Raw genomic sequence first — 17,986 nt, forward strand, 5'->3', positions numbered from 1 at the left:
AGATCACTCCTGGCAGTGGCGCTTGTGTTCTTTCGACTCTGGTGTCAGTGGTTTTATGTTTGCCCCCTTGAGCTTCCAGTAAACATATTACGTAAAGGAGCCTGCCATCAGCTGGTTTACACTACCTCTGCAGGAAGATGGAAGCGATTTATTGAGATGAGCAGCAGCTGGATTCGGGGCCACCCTTTTTCTTTAGTGTATGTGTGTGTGTGTGTGTGTGTGTGTGTGCGTGTGTGCGTGTGTGCGTGTGTGCGTGTGTGCGTGTGTGTGTGTGTGTGTGTGTGTGTGTGCGTGTGTGTGTGTGTGTGTGTGTGTGTGTGTGAGAGCATACCTATGTTTGTACCCACCTCCCCTCTTCAGCTTTAACCGGCCTGTGCGGCTCCAGTCAACCACCTACAGAGATGTATGACAGGACCAGGCTGTTGCAACTGCAACCCCTCACCTTAAAGCTCTGCAGCCACGAACACACCACTCATAACGATTGCTTCAACCTCTGTCCAGTGATTCTGGAAAGTATGTGCCGCGCTGTAACTCCTAAACCGGCCACTTAACAAGCGGATGTCTCCGCAGCGCTCAGATTTCCTGCAATTCTGCCATCTCAATCTCAAGCTGACATCAAGTTGATTTAAAGACTCATGGAAACAGCATGTACTGGACTGTATGTTGCAGAGAGCAACGTATGACCCCTTCTGTGTGTATGTGTGTCTGTGTGTGTGTGTGTGTGTGTGTGTGTGTGTGTGTGTGAGAGAGAGATAGAGAGAGAGAGAGAGAGAGAGAGAGAATCAGTGACCGAGGAGTGAAACATGAACAGGTGGGAGGAGAAGGCATTTAGAACAATGCTGCGTACTCTAATGTGTGTAAGCATTGTGTGTGTGCGTATGCGTGCAGGCGTGTGTGTGTGTGTGTGTGTGTGTGTGTGTGTGTGTGTGTGTGTGTGTGTGTGTGTGTGTTAGGAGGTCATCGAGTTCTACAGAATGAGCCTGGTGCTGTGATTGAAACCAGGGTCTGTTCCTGGCTGTCACATGTTTGGATGCAAAAGGAGAATCTTATATCCTTGAATACACACACACACACACACACACACACACACACACACACACACACACACACACACACACACACACACCAATCTTTACCACCTCTCTCTCTGTCAGATAGGCACTCTCAGCTCCTCCAATCACTGCTGAGCGCTCTATCAGTCCAGCCAATCAGGATGTCGAGCGCTAGTGTGGGTGACTCACTCGTGCAGCGTAACACCTCCAGACTGAGTGTTGGACCAGGTGTCAGTGACAGACGTTCAGTGTGTGAAGAGCACTGGTCACACTGGGTAGTTACATTATAAACAACTTTCATACACACTGTCCTATTTCACGTGTGTGTCAAACATTAAAGGATCATTCTTGTTTATCTAAACCTGAGCTGAGGATGCATGTGTGGCCTGGGACACTTTCTTGGCCTGCTAACTATTGCTGCTACAGATGATAACATCACACTCACCAGATTCTTCTGGGAAGACTGGGAGACTCCGACGATCAAATAGCTTTAAGCCGTAGTGCCATTTTAGCACATGAAACAAATATCTTATGAAAAACTTCTGTTCGGTTCTTTGTGCCTGGACTAAATGAATGTCCAGTAACAGGAGCAATCAGGGAACCTGCACAAAACCCTGCAGGTAGAAGCTCACGTGACTTTTCTTCTCCGCGGAAAATGCAATGTTGTAAGTTGTGACAACATTGTTGCCCTGGTTAGGTTCAGGTACAGAACCACCTAGTTAGGGGTTTGGTTTAAAAATACATAAACAGAGAATGAAGAAATGAATATGGCCGCACGTGTTCTGACGTCTTTGGTTGCCACCACAAAATCTTCTGACGTGTGGCTAAAATCATCAGCAGCTGAAAATGTTCTGATGATCTTCTGAAATTAGAATCATATGAGTCATATGAAGAAGCATGGCATGAATTTGTCAGGTGATCTCAGGTTTCCTGCAAAGCACAGTTGTTTACCTGAACTCACTTGTGTACATCCTGTCTGTCACAGCTCCATCTCAGGTATCTGCAAGCACACCTAATCAATCAGCACTCATAAATGCGCAAGATGATTCCGTCAGCAGTTAACATGAAATGTCACACTAACTTCACGACCTCACCGGTGAAAGCATGAGGGGCTTCACTGAGACCAGAGTGGCTCATCAGTTCTAATGATTTACCTGGTACTTCAGATGTGAGCTGGCAGGTTCACAGGCTGCACTCACACACTGGCCCCGGGGAACAGAACCAAGCAAAAGACACCTGCTGGCAGACTGACACACGTGCAATATTCTTCATCCTCCTCATGTAGGAGTCATCAGTTCTGTCGCTACCAGTTTCTAAAGACTTCCAGCATCAGCAGCACTGGGCCTTGCGGTCATTGCCTGGAACAGACTTAACCCACTCTTACCCATTCTGTTCTCTATTAGGGATGAAACGCCCACTTGAAAAGTCTAAAACCACAAGTTAATGGAAGCTTTTTAGCAATGTGTTTCTTTCCTGACAGCTGAGTCGCACCGCACACACGTGCACACACACACACACACACACACACACACACACACATAGACATGCCTGAGCTGTGTCTGTATGTTGTAACCTCACCAAGTATCTAATAGTTATTGATGATGTATTTGTTTAATCCCACAAAAAGGACAAACAATCTTTGAGATTCTGTAGATGAAATGCAATACTTCAGCACCTGCCTGGTTTATGTCTGAAGTGGGACACAGATCTGTGACAGACTCACACTGTCTCGTCCACATCGCACCTCACTGACCCCCCCCCCCCCCCACCTGTCTCCTCTGTGCCCCCCCCCCCCACACACACACACAGTAAACCATGGCAAGTTCCCGAAGCAAGAGGACTCCTATGCCTTTGAGGAGGACAGCAGCAGTGAGAGTTTGTCTCCAGAGCAACATCACAGCGATGAGTCTCAGGGCTCGGCCTGCCCTTCGTCTGAGGCTGTGGGCAGCACCCCCTCCTCCTCTTCCTCACCAGCCCTCATCAACCAGCAGCAGGTATAAATGACACGCATGTCCCTTTTTTTCCCTATGCTCACTGGTGCCCATCCATCATGCACACCTCGCGGCGTTGTATGATCTGTTCACCGTCAAAGATTTGCTCGCTCTGTCCTCTGGTGGTCTCAGAGGGAACTGCATCACCGTCTTCAGCATCCCCTGTAATCTAGTGACCGCTGCACCGCTTTTGACTAAGCAGGTGGCGCATTCCTGCACGTTGTGTCAGCTCCCCAGCACAGCTGCCAATGTTTTCTGAGATTTTTACCTTCCTCTCACCATGACCTCACTTTCTCCAACCGTCACCACCGGCAACGGTCAGTCCATCGAAATGTATGAGGAGAGTTGTTTACAATGCATCTTCCAGAGTTCTGTTTCAACAGAATCCTAAACTCAAGTCTGAAGGAAATGACTGTTTAGAGCTTTTGCCTGTGAAACATCAATACTTGTGCATGTTTTTGAAATAACCGGGTTACAAACTGTCTTGTAAGCAGACACAAACACAAACACACGCACAAAGACAGACACGCACACAAACACACAGTTCAGCATTTTGTAGAAAACATAAATGCTCAGACCAAAACACATCCAATCGGCAATAACTGCTAAATGGCAGTTGCTTTTCTCGTTGTTTTATTGCAGTGTGCCAAAGTTTTCTCAGAAATATATTGAAATACTTCATATATATATACATATATATACATATATACACGTGTGTGTGTATATTTGTGTATGAATATGTATATATATATATATATATATACACACATATTCATACACAAATATACACACACACGTGTATATACGTATATACACGTTTATATATGTATATACACGTGTGTGTGTATATTTGTGTATGAATATATGTATATATATATGTATATATATATATATATATATATATATATATATATATCCAAGTGAAATTATGGCTTCACTTAATCACTGCTAACTTGTTAGCTTCAAGCAGCAAGCAATAGTAATGTCTTTTGGTTCATGTTAACTTGAGCAACAGTTTTTAGTCAAAGGTTTCTGTTGCTTTTCGTAACATTTAGTAATCCTAGACGTGCTTTTATTTGATTGATTTATCAGACAACAAATTTTACTTTGTTAGTTTGTCAAAGAAAATAAACTTCTTTGCAGTTCACCCAATCAGGGTTTTGGGACAACTGATTGATTTAGTTTGGGCTTCAAACTTCGGACTAAAACGCTGATTAATTTTAGTCACATTTCACTCGTGAGCTTGTCAATGGAATCTCGGGAAGCTTTTGTCACATTTCATCAAGTTTGATTATTGTTGGTTTTGATCATTTTTTTTAGTCTACAAAATCTTGACCTTCATTCTCATTTTTGTCAGTTTTATTAATTTGGTCTTGTTTTAGTTGAAAAAGATCCTCAAAAGTCAACAAACATTTTTGGTGGAGTTTTTGTGGAGGACATCATACAACACAGTCTTTCTGACCGGTTAGATGCTTTGACATCAATTGATCCGATTGATTGTGGTCCCTGTTTAATCTTCATTTCCAAAAAAAAAAACAAAACGCAGATTTTACAAATTTGCATTTGGGAAGTTGAACTGTTGGAGGACTCGCAATATCGAATAAACCAGACTAATAAACCCCTTCTGACTTTTCACACTCCTGTATCAAACCTATATCTGTTCATGTTACTGTGAGCAGGGGGGCGTACCCAGAGACCCACCTGATCAAAACCAGGATGAAGGACTGTCTGGGACTAACAACAGCCAGGCGACTCCTCCCATCCCTGTTCCTGCTATAGTCAAGGTTTGCACATCCTTCTTCTGATCTGCAGACAGTGAAAGCGTCAGCCGCGTTCAGTCCTTTCACCTGCCTTTCTCTGAACAGTCCAAGACAGCCGACAAGAACCGACACAAGAAGCCCAAAGACGTGAAGCCCAAAGTGAAAAAGCTCAAATATCACCAGTACATTCCTCCGGACCAGAAGGCTGAGAAGTCCCCTCCACCCATGGACTCAGCCTACGCCCGCCTCCTGCAGCAGCAGCAGCTCTTCCTGCAGCTGCAGATCCTCAGCCAGCAGAAACACGCTCACACACACTCACAGACACAGCAGCACACACACACTCCACAGCCACAGGCTCAGCAGCGCCAGCCCGCCTTCAGCTACCAGCCTCACCCAGCAGCACAGCTGCAGAAGTAAGTCAGAGTAAGAGGTCGGCAGGTACTGGCTGCCTCATACACAAGCAGATCGGAGCACATCTCACTCACACTGATTAACATTAAGCTGATGTTAGCTAGTACATTAAAATACGGGATTTTAGAAGGTTTTATTGTAATACTGGTAACACTGTAGTTTCGCTTCAAAGGTTAGCTTCTGTCAGCTAATGAGCTGAAGCTACCTTTTACTCATTTATTCTATGGTGTATCAGAAATATCAAATATCAAAAAGGGGCCTTCATTACTCTCAAACAGGTGCCTTGAGCTCAGGATGATATTTTTTCCCTCCAGGTTCACTTAGAAACTCAGAATGCAGAAAGAGCCAGCCATTTATATTTAGCTAACGGAGACTGAGAGCGCATAGTCCATTGCTGTCCGCAAACTTTAACTCCAGTTCAACGCCACCTTGAACGGGGAGGGTTTGTTGGCCGGTTGGATGAAGAAGACGATGATTTTATGGGACTGCACTCTTTGAAGTTTGTCAATGGACGTTTTTTTTTGGTTCGTTTTACTTCTGCTAGCCAGTTGCCATTAGCTCTACATACGTGGCTGGCTCTCTCTTCATTCTGAAGTTACAAAGAGGTGACGCAGGAGGGAAAAAACCCTTGGTGAGCTCCAGAAACCTATTTGTGAGTATAAAATACACCTTTTAGGTAAAGTATCAACCTTATTGATGTTATGCCAGAGCTGTTACTGTTCCCCAGGTTACCCTGGGTCACGTGTCATTATTAATGTGTAATTACAGCTTTGATCCATTTAGGTGGGCTACTGTAGAACAGAAGCACCCCTACTTCAATCGGTTAAAAAACATAATTGTGGGCAAAGAATTACATATTGCTTTAAAAATGTTGCATTATAGTACGTTTTTATTCTTAAAAATAATGAAAACATAGTTAAGATTGACTGATTTGTGTTTTCAGTCACACTTCCTGAAGCACCTTTTGCTTCAGTTACCATAGCAACTCTTTGCCAGTTTCCCCACTGAGGGATGAATAGGTTTATCTTATCTTATCTTAAAAGCATTTTAATTTTTTCTGTTAAGATGTTAAAGACATTTGAAGAAAACTTATGAGCAATGCAGGTTTTATCAAAGTAATTACAGCTCTATATAACCGCCACTGTGTTGTTGTTCATGACTGCTTTACTTCTTCTATTCTAGAGGAAGTAGTGAGCAACTGTCGGCCTGCAGCTCCAGCGGCCCGTCCAGCGCCGCCAACAGTAACTCGTCTTCCCCGGTCAAGAACACGTACCCCACCCAGAGCAACATCTCACCGGTCAAACCTGGGCCTCTGCCAGCCAACCTGGATGACCTGAAAGTAGGTGTTAGTGGAGAGAAATGTGCAGTACCTTGTATCAGAAATACTGCAGTAGATTTTGGAGTAATTCTTTGTTCTGTGGTGTTTTATCTCGCTAAGGTATCTGAGCTCAGGCAGCACCTGCGTATCCGAGGCATGCCCGTCTCCGGCACCAAGACGGCTCTCATTGAGCGACTGCGGCCCTTCAAAGAGTCCAATTCTGGGTCCTCACCCTCAAACTCCTCTGACATCACCACTGTGACCTTCCCTGTCACTCCCACTGGGTCCCTGTCCTCCTACCAGTCCCCGTCCTCCTCCAGTGCCTTGTCCCAGGGAGGCTATTACCCTTACCCCAGCACCTCCTCCACCCCTCCCATCTCACCAGCATCATCTGAGCTGTCCCTCAGTGGCTCGCTTCCAGACAGCTTCAGCGATGTGCCCATGTCCTCGCCGCCCCAGTTTGCTTTGCAGCCATCCCCGGCCCAGCTCAACATGGAGGAGGGTCTGGGAGGAGGGAGCCTGGGCGGGGGAGGAGCCAGGACAGGGGAAGGTGGAGGAATCGATGGCGTGGAGGCAGAAAAAGATAAAATGCTAGTGGAGAAGCAGAAGGTGATTGAAGAGCTAACGTGGAAGCTGCACCAGGAGCAGAGGCAGGTGGGTGGCAGCAGGCTACATTCACCCTCCACAGGTGAGAGGACTCACGAGGCCCCCTAGAGGCCCACCACTGTCTCTGTCGTGTTATGTAGAAAAGCTCCAGTCGACGAGCCTTTTTCATGAGGATGCGCAGCTTCTAATCCATCAACTCGCTTTATTTAAACAAATCAGGGTTTGCTCTAAAACTTTTGGGATTTTTTTGTGTGTGTGTGAAATAAAGAAATGACTCTTCCATGCAAATTCTGCGTGTCTAGCAGTGCTATCATGTATTTTCTGATCTCATGATATGTTGATTGTTTTGGAAAATCTAAAAGTTTTATTGCATTAAATCAATGTGTTTTATCTATTTCAGGAAATAGAATTACTAGAAGATCAAAACAATTTAATACAGCTTTTAAGATAGAAGGTAGACGCCATGACATCAACGGCGCATTGGCTTTGGGTTGGTTCGTCACGCTAACTCACTGTTTGAATATTCCAGTGGGGTTTGAGGTTCCTTCTAACGATGTATTAAGTTTGTATTCAACTACTCAAACAGGCTTTACAAAGCAATCCAAACTAGTGGGGAAGTGAATGAATTCTTCACACAAAAACTAAGATTAGAAAGAAACCAGGGGAGCTTTGTAGAAAAGGCCCTGACACGAATCATCACCGATATTAATCCAACATGAACCAAGATTTATTACACAGACGAGGTTCCCACATTGGGGCACAAGGCCTGAATTGTTTCTAAAGATAAAAATACCAAAATAACGAGAAGTTTTGCCCTGAAGAGGTCAGGTTTCAGAAAACGCCATGATTCAGCGTCTGCTAGAAAGTCTCTGGCACCTTCATTTTGGGGGTCCTGAGATGAAAACTTTGCAGTCTAATCATAGGGCACTCACTGATACACTGTAACTTGTGGTCATGCTTATCAGGTTGAAGAGCTGAAGATGCAGCTTCATAAGAGGAAACGCTGCTATGGAGCGACACAGGACACCATCACCCCTCCATCTCAGTCCCACCTCCCCTCCATGCACCAGCAGCAGCCCCCTCCTATGATGGGCCAGCGTTTCTTTGGAGTGACCATCAAACAGGAGCCTCCGTCCCTCTCCTCCAGCTGCCCTCTGTCCTCTCCCAAACAGATCAAGAGCTCTCCTGGGAACTGCATGGAGGACATGGGACACTGTAACCCCCTGCTCCCTAACATGGGGGGCCATGGTGGGCCACAATGTATGGACACAGCCCCTCCCTCGGGCAGCCCCTCCACTATGTCTGCGTTCCTCAGCCCACAGTGCTCACCACAAGACTCGCCCATCGGGAAGCCTTCCGGTAGCCCACAGCCTTCGTCTCCTAACAACCCCTACCTGCTGTCCCCTCCGCTGGGGAGGGACGGCTGCGGTCACCCCCAGCCCCACTGCAACAACAGAGCACGCAGCATGCAGGTATGAACTCCCCCATCCCTCTTCCTCACCAGACGTGCTGGGTCCTCTGTCTGTTAAAGACTTTCTGAAAGTCATCTTTGAGTGAATGTAATTGAACCTATTAATGTTTACAATGATTTGATTACCTGGAACGCTCCAGAGCCTAGAGGCAGGGGGTTTTTATGTCTCAGTGTACTGGCCATTAATATCCACAACTGAAATGTTGAATTTCTGTCAGTGGGAGTGTTCTCCTGGCTGTCTGAGTAGATATCTGGAGAGGAAAGTTTGGCAGAAAAGTGAGTTTTCTTTTCTTAATATATTTAGTCTTTTGACGCGTGGGACACTGAGACCTTCTTAAAAAGCCTAACTTTGTAGATATTGTCTGTCAGAGTCCTTGCTGGCTTATGCAAGTTTTTAGTCATCATTACAGTGTGTGTGTGTGTGTGTGTGTGTGTGTGTGTGTGTGTGTGTGTGAGAGAGAGAGAGAGAGAGAGAGAGAGAGAGAGAGAGAGAGAGAGAGAGCTTCTCGAGTAAGTAATTCTCTCCATAAACCAAGTTCTGAGATTTAATAGACGCAAACTGACTTACTCTCTGAAAATTCATCAAAATGTACTGAAACTGGCAGAAAATAACTCCCACTATTTTTTTTTAACCTGAATAATATTAATAAAAATAGTGACAGTTCAGTCCAACATTATTATCATTAGTATTTAGAATATATTGACTGGGACACCTCCCTCTTGTGTATGGTGAAATTACAACAATCCGAACACGAATATTTCTCTTTCCTGGCCATTTTCTCCTTTTCATTTATATTAAGGAAATAAAACAGCAGTACCACGCATCCAAATTCTGAATTTAGCCTTTGGAACCACTCACTCTCTCATTTGTTCTTGTGCACACTACAGAAATATAAGTGCCGTGAGCATGGAGCATGTGGTCTGGGCCACAACATCCCCATGTGGACCCACAAATCACCAACAATTCTACTTCTATTTTTCTTTGTTGCATTGCGATATTGATGTTAGCAGGAATTACCGCTCTTGTGTCATTACTCACATTTGAATCCAGTAACAGCGTGAAATGACAGTGCTGGGATCTACACCAAGGAGCCATGCTGGAATATCTCTGCAGCATCAAAGTACTGAATGAAGAATACAAATTCAACACACACTCGGCCTTCAGGAAACATTACACCTGCAGCCAATTGGAAAAATACCTTTTTAATAAATCTCCCACTTTTGTCAGCGATGAAATCAACAATTAGGAAAATCACTACAATTGCATTAGTGCATGAAATATTTGTCAAACTGCATAAGTGTGCGTGTTTTAACTCACTGACGTTCATGGATACTTCATACTTGATTCGGATCTTTGAAGTTAATACACTGTTCATTTCTTTTCAACTGCAGTTGCAGTGCCGCATCAAAACAGCCAGAGTAGGCAGGCGGCCAAATCACTCGATACTGTGTTTCACTAAACCCACAGCTTTGCAACTCTAAGTTATACTGCGTTCTAGAACTCAGTGATTTCTACTGTGACTGTCCTAAATGTTCTGCATGTGCTCTCAACCTACAGGTACAGCCGAAAAACGGCGGCCCGCCCGTGAACTGCTCTTATGCATCAGACCAAAGAGGCCTTCAGGGAGGCTTCTCCTCCACAGCCGATTGCGGCCTTAACCACAGCAGCTCAGCCAAGGTTGAGAACCCAAGCATGCAACCAAAGGTGAACAATGCAACCATGAAAGAGACTAATTATCTGAATAACTACACATCCACCATTTTTCTGCTTCCCATTCATTTGTGATCTGTCTCTGAGGTGCATCATCACTCTTGTCATATCTCTACTCTTTGGAACAAAGTTCATCCGTCTTAATCACACCATCCTTCACATGTCAGGTTTCCTTCACAAGAACACAACGCCAAGCCTTCAGTCACACCAGGGCCGTTGTTCATGGTACTTGTGTCACACTCAGGAAGCTTCCCTACTCTAATCAGAGGGCTAACGTCACTTCTCACCTATTTTCCATGTAGATGTCAGTATTGCCCTCTCCTCGGCATGCTGGCCAAAAGTGCCAAGTGTCCATCAGTAGCTCAGATTCAGCTGCATCTGACTTAAGACAGCCCCCATGCTATGAGGATGCAGTCAAGCAGGTAAATTTAAGTCACTGCTAAAACTCCATAGATAATGGCTGGCCATAGATTTGATTGTTCCTATTGGCGTTGCTCTAATTCTACTCTTTTCCCCTGTGTTTTCTCCTGTTGGTCTCTTGACATCCATCACCTGTATTGCATCTCTTACTTTCATCCATTGCTTTCTCCAACGCACTGACTTTTGTTCAGCATTAACCAAGTCCGAAGCCGATTGTGTTTTAAACATGCTAACATGTAATGAAGGCAGACAGAAGCATGTTGATGGGTTGACTGAAACGGGCAAAATTATTTTCCCATCTGCACAAGGCACTTTTAGCAGAGTGAGAGAATGCCATAAATGATTAATTATATCAGCTTATTGCTGCATAAGTTTACACGAAAGCACAAGTAGCAATAGTAGCTGATACAAAAATGGGAAAGAGACACAGATTGTTAAAGATTTATTTAGAAATATATATTGTTCACACACAAAAAAAAAAATCCAAAACATTTAATCCTTACATGAGTTTATCTAAACTAAAAACTAATCCAATCTACTGTTTAGAGAACTCTCCAATACCAGTCTGTTGTATCGGGGTATGGCCGCTAACGGGTAGCAAATTCTTTCTGAAAATTACAACAGATTTGCCAAGTGGGTAATAAACTGTGCCAGCTTGAAAATGGATTGTAACTCGCTGGCTAGCTAACCCAGAAAAAAATGCACGTTTTTCTGCATTTATCTGTATCGGTATCTAACAAGCTACATTACGATTGTGTCTAGTTATTTGTACCTCCAAACAATGGGTGTTTACCAAATTTGTGTATCTCACAGCAGTTAAAAAAAAAAGTATTTCTGAGCATACGTAGAAGCCTGGTCTGCTTGGCTGCAACTTGTGCATGTAGGAATCTAAGTGGTTAAGTGTCACTGCTGAGATATTTCAAAAACTAGCTCTAGCATTCCTAGCGGAAAGCTCCCAGCATGCAAGCAATATGACAGTCCAGAAGTAGAGTTTCCTCTCACAGCTCCAAACCGTAGTTGTGAGGAACTAGCAACTCCATTGTTGTGTTAGCCTGTTTTAGCTTAGCACAGCTCATAGCTGGTGCCAGACTGGGGCCTCCCTGCTATTGCTGCCGTGGTACTGCCGTTTTCAGCCATATCTTTCGATGTTAGTCTTTCATAATGTCCATCAATAGCATTCGAAATTTCAAAGATGTAGTTTCGAAATAAGAGATTAAGAAGCATGAAATTGTAGACTTCAACTAGTTTATTTCTTGCATGCCATCTGCATGTGAGCGAGCAGCGAGGACCAGTCGTAACTCCACACCGTCTCTGCACCTGAGAACCGCCGCATCATTAAGTCCCTGCGGTATTTCACTGTATTTCAGAGCAACAAAGCCAGTCTGTGATGTTCTAAGCTATTTTCCTCTGATGACCCACATTCAACCTCCCAAACAACAAAGTCTGGTTTGTAACCATGAGACGCAGACATACTTTTCCAGAATGACAGTGAAGTAAATGCAGAGGAGCACTAAACCTGCACTCTTTCACGTGGCCAGCAGGGGGCAGCTCAACTGACTGCAGGCAGGAGTCTGATAGCAAAGAGGTCTTTGCTGCTGCTGTGATTTTGTTTCCCTTTCAGTAGAAAATCAAACTGGAACGTCCATCTAGAAGCAGCCAGCTGTGCAAACACTGTCCACTTTTTTCCTCCACTAATCTACTGATTTTCCAAACATGTTTGCAACATGAAAACACTGTCTGCTTGTATGCTTGCAGCTTTTTCAAGTCAATGTCATTCAGTTTTTTTTCTTCAGATATTTGTCCATTGTAATAAATATTCACCGTTTATTCACTATCATTACCGTTACAGCAACTGACCAGAAGTCAGCAGATGGATGAACTGCTGGACGTTCTGATAGAGAGTGGAGGTAAGGTGACGCTTGATAACTAATGTGAGTGTGCAGGAAACTAAGCGTGGCTGATCCTGCACCTGCATGTGCTCTTTGGCTTGACTTGTGATTCCGACTAGAGCTTTGGATCAGTGTTAGCCCGCCCTCTGGTGTCAGATCTCTCTGCCCGTGGTGATCCTCCCTCCTCTCCTCTTTCTCTTCAAGAGATGCCAGCTAACGCCAGAGAAGAGAGGGGGAGGTCCTCTGTAACCAAAGTTGTGCCTCACATTACTGTGTTCCCAGGGTGTCCTGGCCTACTTTTCCCGAGGTTCCACCGACATTACGAACACCTGCAACCCACTCAGCTTCCTTACGACCACTCGGCCAATCACATAGCAGACAGCCACCTAGAGACTCTGCTCAGCAGTCCAGTTGGCCGAGGCGGCGAGGCAACTCTTCTTAAAATGGCTACGGAGGACGGGGGCCGTGAAGATGATGGAAACAGAGACAGCGAAGGATACGGCAGCCCCCACAACCAGCACCGCCACCCTCATCATCCCCAGCAGGACAAACTTCCCACCAACAGGGAGCTGATGGACACGCCTTTGTCACCCGTCAGCAAAGTGTCCGCCACCCCCGAGGTGCAGGGGATGGTCAGCATGACCTTCAGCGAGACGCCATGGGAGACCATGGAGTGGCTGGACCTGACGCCACCCAGTTCAGCCACGGCCTTCAGTGTTGCTCCGCCAAGCGTGCCCAGCATTTTCAACACAGAGTTCCTGGACGTCACAGACATTAACTTGAACTCTGCTATGGACCTGCACCTGGAGCACTGGTGAATGCTGCACACCACGCAATTGCTGCCAAACACCAGCGCTCATGTAGCGGTACAGACAAACACCAGCTACGACCACACCAAAGAAGTGACTCCGTGCCTTAATGTACTCCTTGTTACAGCGACGTGAAGTGTCGACTATTCGCCTCCATCCAAAGACTGTGCTGCACTACAGAATGTCATAAAGAAGTTTCTTTTGACTTTTTGCTTCATTAAAATGAGGTTCTCGTCTTGTCGTCAAACCCAGAAACCAAAGATCAGACATGATCTTTGTCCTTTTTGGACGAAGATGCGCACAACATACGACCGTGGAGACGTGAAGGATTGACTACCCAGTGACCACAGAGCTCTACACCAACACCCAATGCAATATCAGTGTTACACCAGCTAGACTTGAAGGCACATTTTGACAATCATTGTATACTTTCGCAGTCTATGTTTGTATTACTGGAAAAAGGAATTACAAGGTGAATTGGGTTGCTTAATACGGCCATTCTGTAAATATCTGTGCTGACGGAGACAAGATGACGTCTGCGGATTTTGTCAGCAGCGTGAGAGAAGACAAAAATCAAGTGTATTTTTATGTAATCAGCTCATCATTGGATGTAAATATGAACACACACACACAAAAAAATCACCGTGCACCTTTAGCTTAATACACCTTTGTCACAGGTTGCTTGTGCTTAGAACATGTGTAGAAATGGTTGGCAATCCTTTGAGGGACCTTTTTTTTTCCTTTTTTTTTTTTTACAAGTTTCTTCTTCTCACTGTTTGTCATATTTACCCACATTATAGAAAGAAATGAAAGCCTGTGAAAAACCTTTGGTCTTATCAGTGTAATAGGAGGGAAAATGTGTATCAACAGCTTTTACTTACAAATAATTATATAGCAGTTTAGCCTTTTCAGCGTGTGAATTGACCATTCCCTGAAAGACGTTGTTGTTGGAAGCTCCAGAAATGTCAGGTTTGTCCTTTTGGCTTTGACAAAAAGATATTAACACATATATGCCAACAAACTGAAAACGCAACTTCATCTCCATTTTTTTTTTCTTACTTTTGTCCTTTCAAATTTCACCCTTATATTTTTCCAGGCCAATCACAGTTATTTATTTGGTGTTTTTTTTATAATATTTGTACCTCCATGTGCTATATTTATACTGACATTCCTTTCAAATAGATTGGGGCTCTTTTAGATTTATAGAAAACGTTGCGATCACTTGACCACAGAGGTAACCACTTCAAAAAGTAATGCTTCCTGAAATCTACTCCTTTGAGAAGAATCGAAGAATCATATAAAGCAGAAACGTCCATTTCTAGCACTTGTGAATAGGAAAATGTAATATATTCAGATCTTAACTGTGAATACTGCCTTTTAACTCAGCACAAACTTGTACCGAAGCCTTTGACACACAGTAGTGAGAGAATTTCAGACTCAGAACACCGATGCTAAGGTTTCAGTTTTGGTCAGTCATTTTCTGTTTGTTGCACATGAAATGTTGAATACATTTTGGGAATAATACCTTATTTACATTTGTGATGAGAGTTAAATGAGAAGGTCAGTCATTTTTGTTTTATATCTTTTCAGTAAAGCTACATCCAGCTACTAGCTAGGTTAGCTTAGCATAAAGACTGGGACAGGGGAAACGGCTAGCTCTGCTCAGTGATGGCACCACTCATCATTTTTAACCCTGGCTTATTCTGAATTAAACGATTCTAAACTGCTTCCCCGTTCCCAGCCCTTGCGTGAAACTATGCTTGTAAAAAAAAAAGATGAACAGAACAGTCTGAGGGCGGCAGTAGAGTCACATGATCGTCCTCATTGCTCAACTCTCAGCAAGAACGTGAATAAGTTTGTTTCCCAAACTGTTGGAACTGTTGCTTTAAGTTCATTGGTCAAATGAATTCTTGCGTTTACTGTTATGCTTTTAATAAACATGGGCCACACCATACAGCTTCATCCCGTGGATGTTTAATTAGACCTGGACACTCACTGAATGCCATTATTGAATTACAGTGTATTCACAACTGCAGCCCAATTTGTAAAGAGTAGAAGTGCCACCAGACAGTTTAACTGGCTGAACTGCTAGTTAGCTGGCTACAGTGTTTCCTCTACGCCTGGCGCTTCTCCTGGGCCTGCCTTCGACCCTGCGCCCTGGTCTCTTCGAATATGTGACAATTAAGAGAGGGGGGAAACAAAAGAAAGCAGAGAAGAGGAAGGTTCTGCTGTTTCGGTGTTCTTCGCCGTACAATTAATATCCAATCCCACTCGGAAGGATGAACCAGATGCTGAAAGAGCTCGAGAGGAGGTAGGAACAGTGCTAACCAATATGGGAGATTTTGGACCATCAAAATGCCAAATGAGGGAAAACCTTGAAAAAGAAACAGAGCTCATCCTTCCAACAGAGACTTGTAGAATCTTGTCGAGGTGCACCAGAGCTGTTCTGCTGGCCCAACCCTTTGTTTTTCCTTAAATTGATCACCCACTCTAATGTTCCATGTAGTGAACCCATTATTTTGAATATATGACAAGGCTGATGTGCTCTATCCTCCTGACTTGAGTTGGAAGAATAGCAACTGGCCTTTTATTAATGTGTTTGGTTACTATAGTTTTCCCCATTTGAAAAAAAAAATACTGACAGAAGCTTCCATGTTGCTTGGCCACTGACTTGCTTTATTGTAAAAATTGTATTTGCCTGCATTCCTGTATACTACAGAAAGAAGAGCAATAAATGTACCACAGCAAAATCAGCTCGGTAGTTTTATTCATTCACAAGAAGCACACAGTACAGGTTCAGTCTATTCCATGGGAACTTTATTTGTAACCCTTGATAAACATACAATATAATATTAATTGCTCTTAAGATTATTTTATCATCTAATATGAACATTCTAGTAGATTGCAATTTATACAACATGTACCCTGGAGATCGAGATTCACCAGTGGTAAGGAAACATCCCATGAGAGAGGAACGCATCTGGAGACTCTTCTGTTGTGTCCACTGAGACTCTGGGCTCTCACCGAGGTTTGCACCGTTTCCCAGTACAGACAGAGCGACCCGTTCAGACGGGATTGAGCCAGTCTGGTCTACGGTGCATCACTTAGTTGAAGAGACTGACTCTCAAATAAGCCACAAGTATTCAACAAAAATCCCTTTAGAGTCACTGCCTGTAGGAACAATGATACATTTAAAGGAGCAGTGTGTAAGATTAAGAGTTGTCTTTTGGCAGTCCAGATCTCTATTCTCCATTCATCACCTGAACTTGGAGTGTTTTTGCTAGCTTAAATTGAGCTCTATAGCTACAAAACATGAGTACAGGTTTCATTGGCTTTGGTGAAACAGTTCTTGAGTTACAGTACGGAAATGAAGGGCGAGTGGAAAAAAAAACAAGGTGCCCCTGAAACCTGTTTCTCTGGATACAATAAATACACAGGATAAATGCAACACTATAAATCGGGATATTTTGCTGACTACTTGAGTACTCATAATAGATCCCCTCCAGAGAAGTATTACAATGATATATCCCCAAAAAGTACTTTTAGCCTTATAAGTACTCACAAATAGGTGTCTTTAACTGACTGCGTGACTTTTCCGTCACACTAAAATGCAGAAAGAGCCAACCATGTACATTTAGCTCTAAGCAAATATTGACTTAGCGTCAACAACAGCCAAACTACCAAAATAAAACAAAAAAACATCAGTGTACGTGCACTCAAGCGCATCATCCAGTACAACTCTTGTCTTCTATGTCGAGCCACATACTCTGTAACTCACAAACACAATGATTTTAGCTAAAAACCAAAAAAAAAAAAACTATAACACGCAAACGCAGTTCTGTGCTGCCATGAGGGGGGACAACTTGGCACAGTTGGTGCAACTGAATGCTCCAGCTGGTTGTGCTTGGCGCTACCAGGAGCAAGCAGCGAACTGGAAGGGTGATGGGTTGTTTCGAGCTCAGATCAAACCCTTTGTGGATTCCTGAGCATACGACTCATCAAGACGACTTGAATTAGCTGATGATACACAAGTTTCTTCTTCTCACTGTTTGTCATATTTACCCACATTATAGAAAGAAATGAAAGCCTGTGAAAAACCTTTGGTCTTATCAGTGTAATAGGAGGGAAAATGTGTATCAACAGCTTTTACTTACAAATAATTATATAGCAGTTTAGCCTTTTCAGCGTGTGAATTGACCATTCCCTGAAAGACGTTGTTGTTGGAAGCTCCAGAAATGTCAGGTTTGTCCTTTTGGCTTTGACAAAAAGATATTAACACATATATGCCAACAAACTGAAAACGCAACTTCATCTCCATTTTTTTTTTCTTACTTTTGTCCTTTCAAATTTCACCCTTATATTTTTCCAGGCCAATCACAGTTATTTATTTGGTGTTTTTTTTATAATATTTGTACCTCCATGTGCTATATTTATACTGACATTCCTTTCAAATAGATTGGGGCTCTTTTAGATTTATAGAAAACGTTGCGATCACTTGACCACAGAGGTAACCACTTCAAAAAGTAATGCTTCCTGAAATCTACTCCT

General features: G+C 43.6%; 1 protein-coding gene across 3 annotated transcripts in view; it reads left to right on the forward strand.

Annotated features, from left to right (window-relative positions):
• myocd (myocardin) overlaps nt 1-16,178 on the forward strand; it is a 113,075-nt gene extending 96,897 nt beyond the window's left edge. For 2 of the 3 annotated variants that reach the window (XM_086196042.1, XM_086196040.1), the window contains 10 exons: nt 2,862-3,046; nt 4,723-4,827; nt 4,909-5,216; nt 6,397-6,553; nt 6,653-7,186; nt 8,104-8,610; nt 10,168-10,314; nt 10,623-10,742; nt 12,590-12,647; nt 12,912-16,178. In XM_086196042.1, the coding sequence (XP_086052168.1) occupies nt 2,862-3,046; nt 4,723-4,827; nt 4,909-5,216; nt 6,397-6,553; nt 6,653-7,186; nt 8,104-8,610; nt 10,168-10,314; nt 10,623-10,742; nt 12,590-12,647; nt 12,912-13,447 (2,657 nt within the window). In that variant the 3' untranslated portion in view covers nt 13,448-16,178. The remainder of the gene's footprint in view (nt 1-2,861; nt 3,047-4,722; nt 4,828-4,908; nt 5,217-6,396; nt 6,554-6,652; nt 7,187-8,103; nt 8,611-10,167; nt 10,315-10,622; nt 10,743-12,589; nt 12,648-12,911) is intronic. The other variant, XM_086196041.1, reaches the window with a different exon arrangement.
• Nucleotides 16,179-17,986: the final 1,808 nt, after the last annotated feature.

The sequence above is a fragment of the Aulostomus chinensis genome, chromosome 23 (assembly GCF_037954235.1).
Source record: "Aulostomus chinensis isolate RoL2024-O1b breed Wild chromosome 23, RoL_Achi_v1.0, whole genome shotgun sequence".
In the NCBI taxonomy this organism is placed as follows: domain Eukaryota; kingdom Metazoa; phylum Chordata; class Actinopteri; order Syngnathiformes; family Aulostomidae; genus Aulostomus; species Aulostomus chinensis.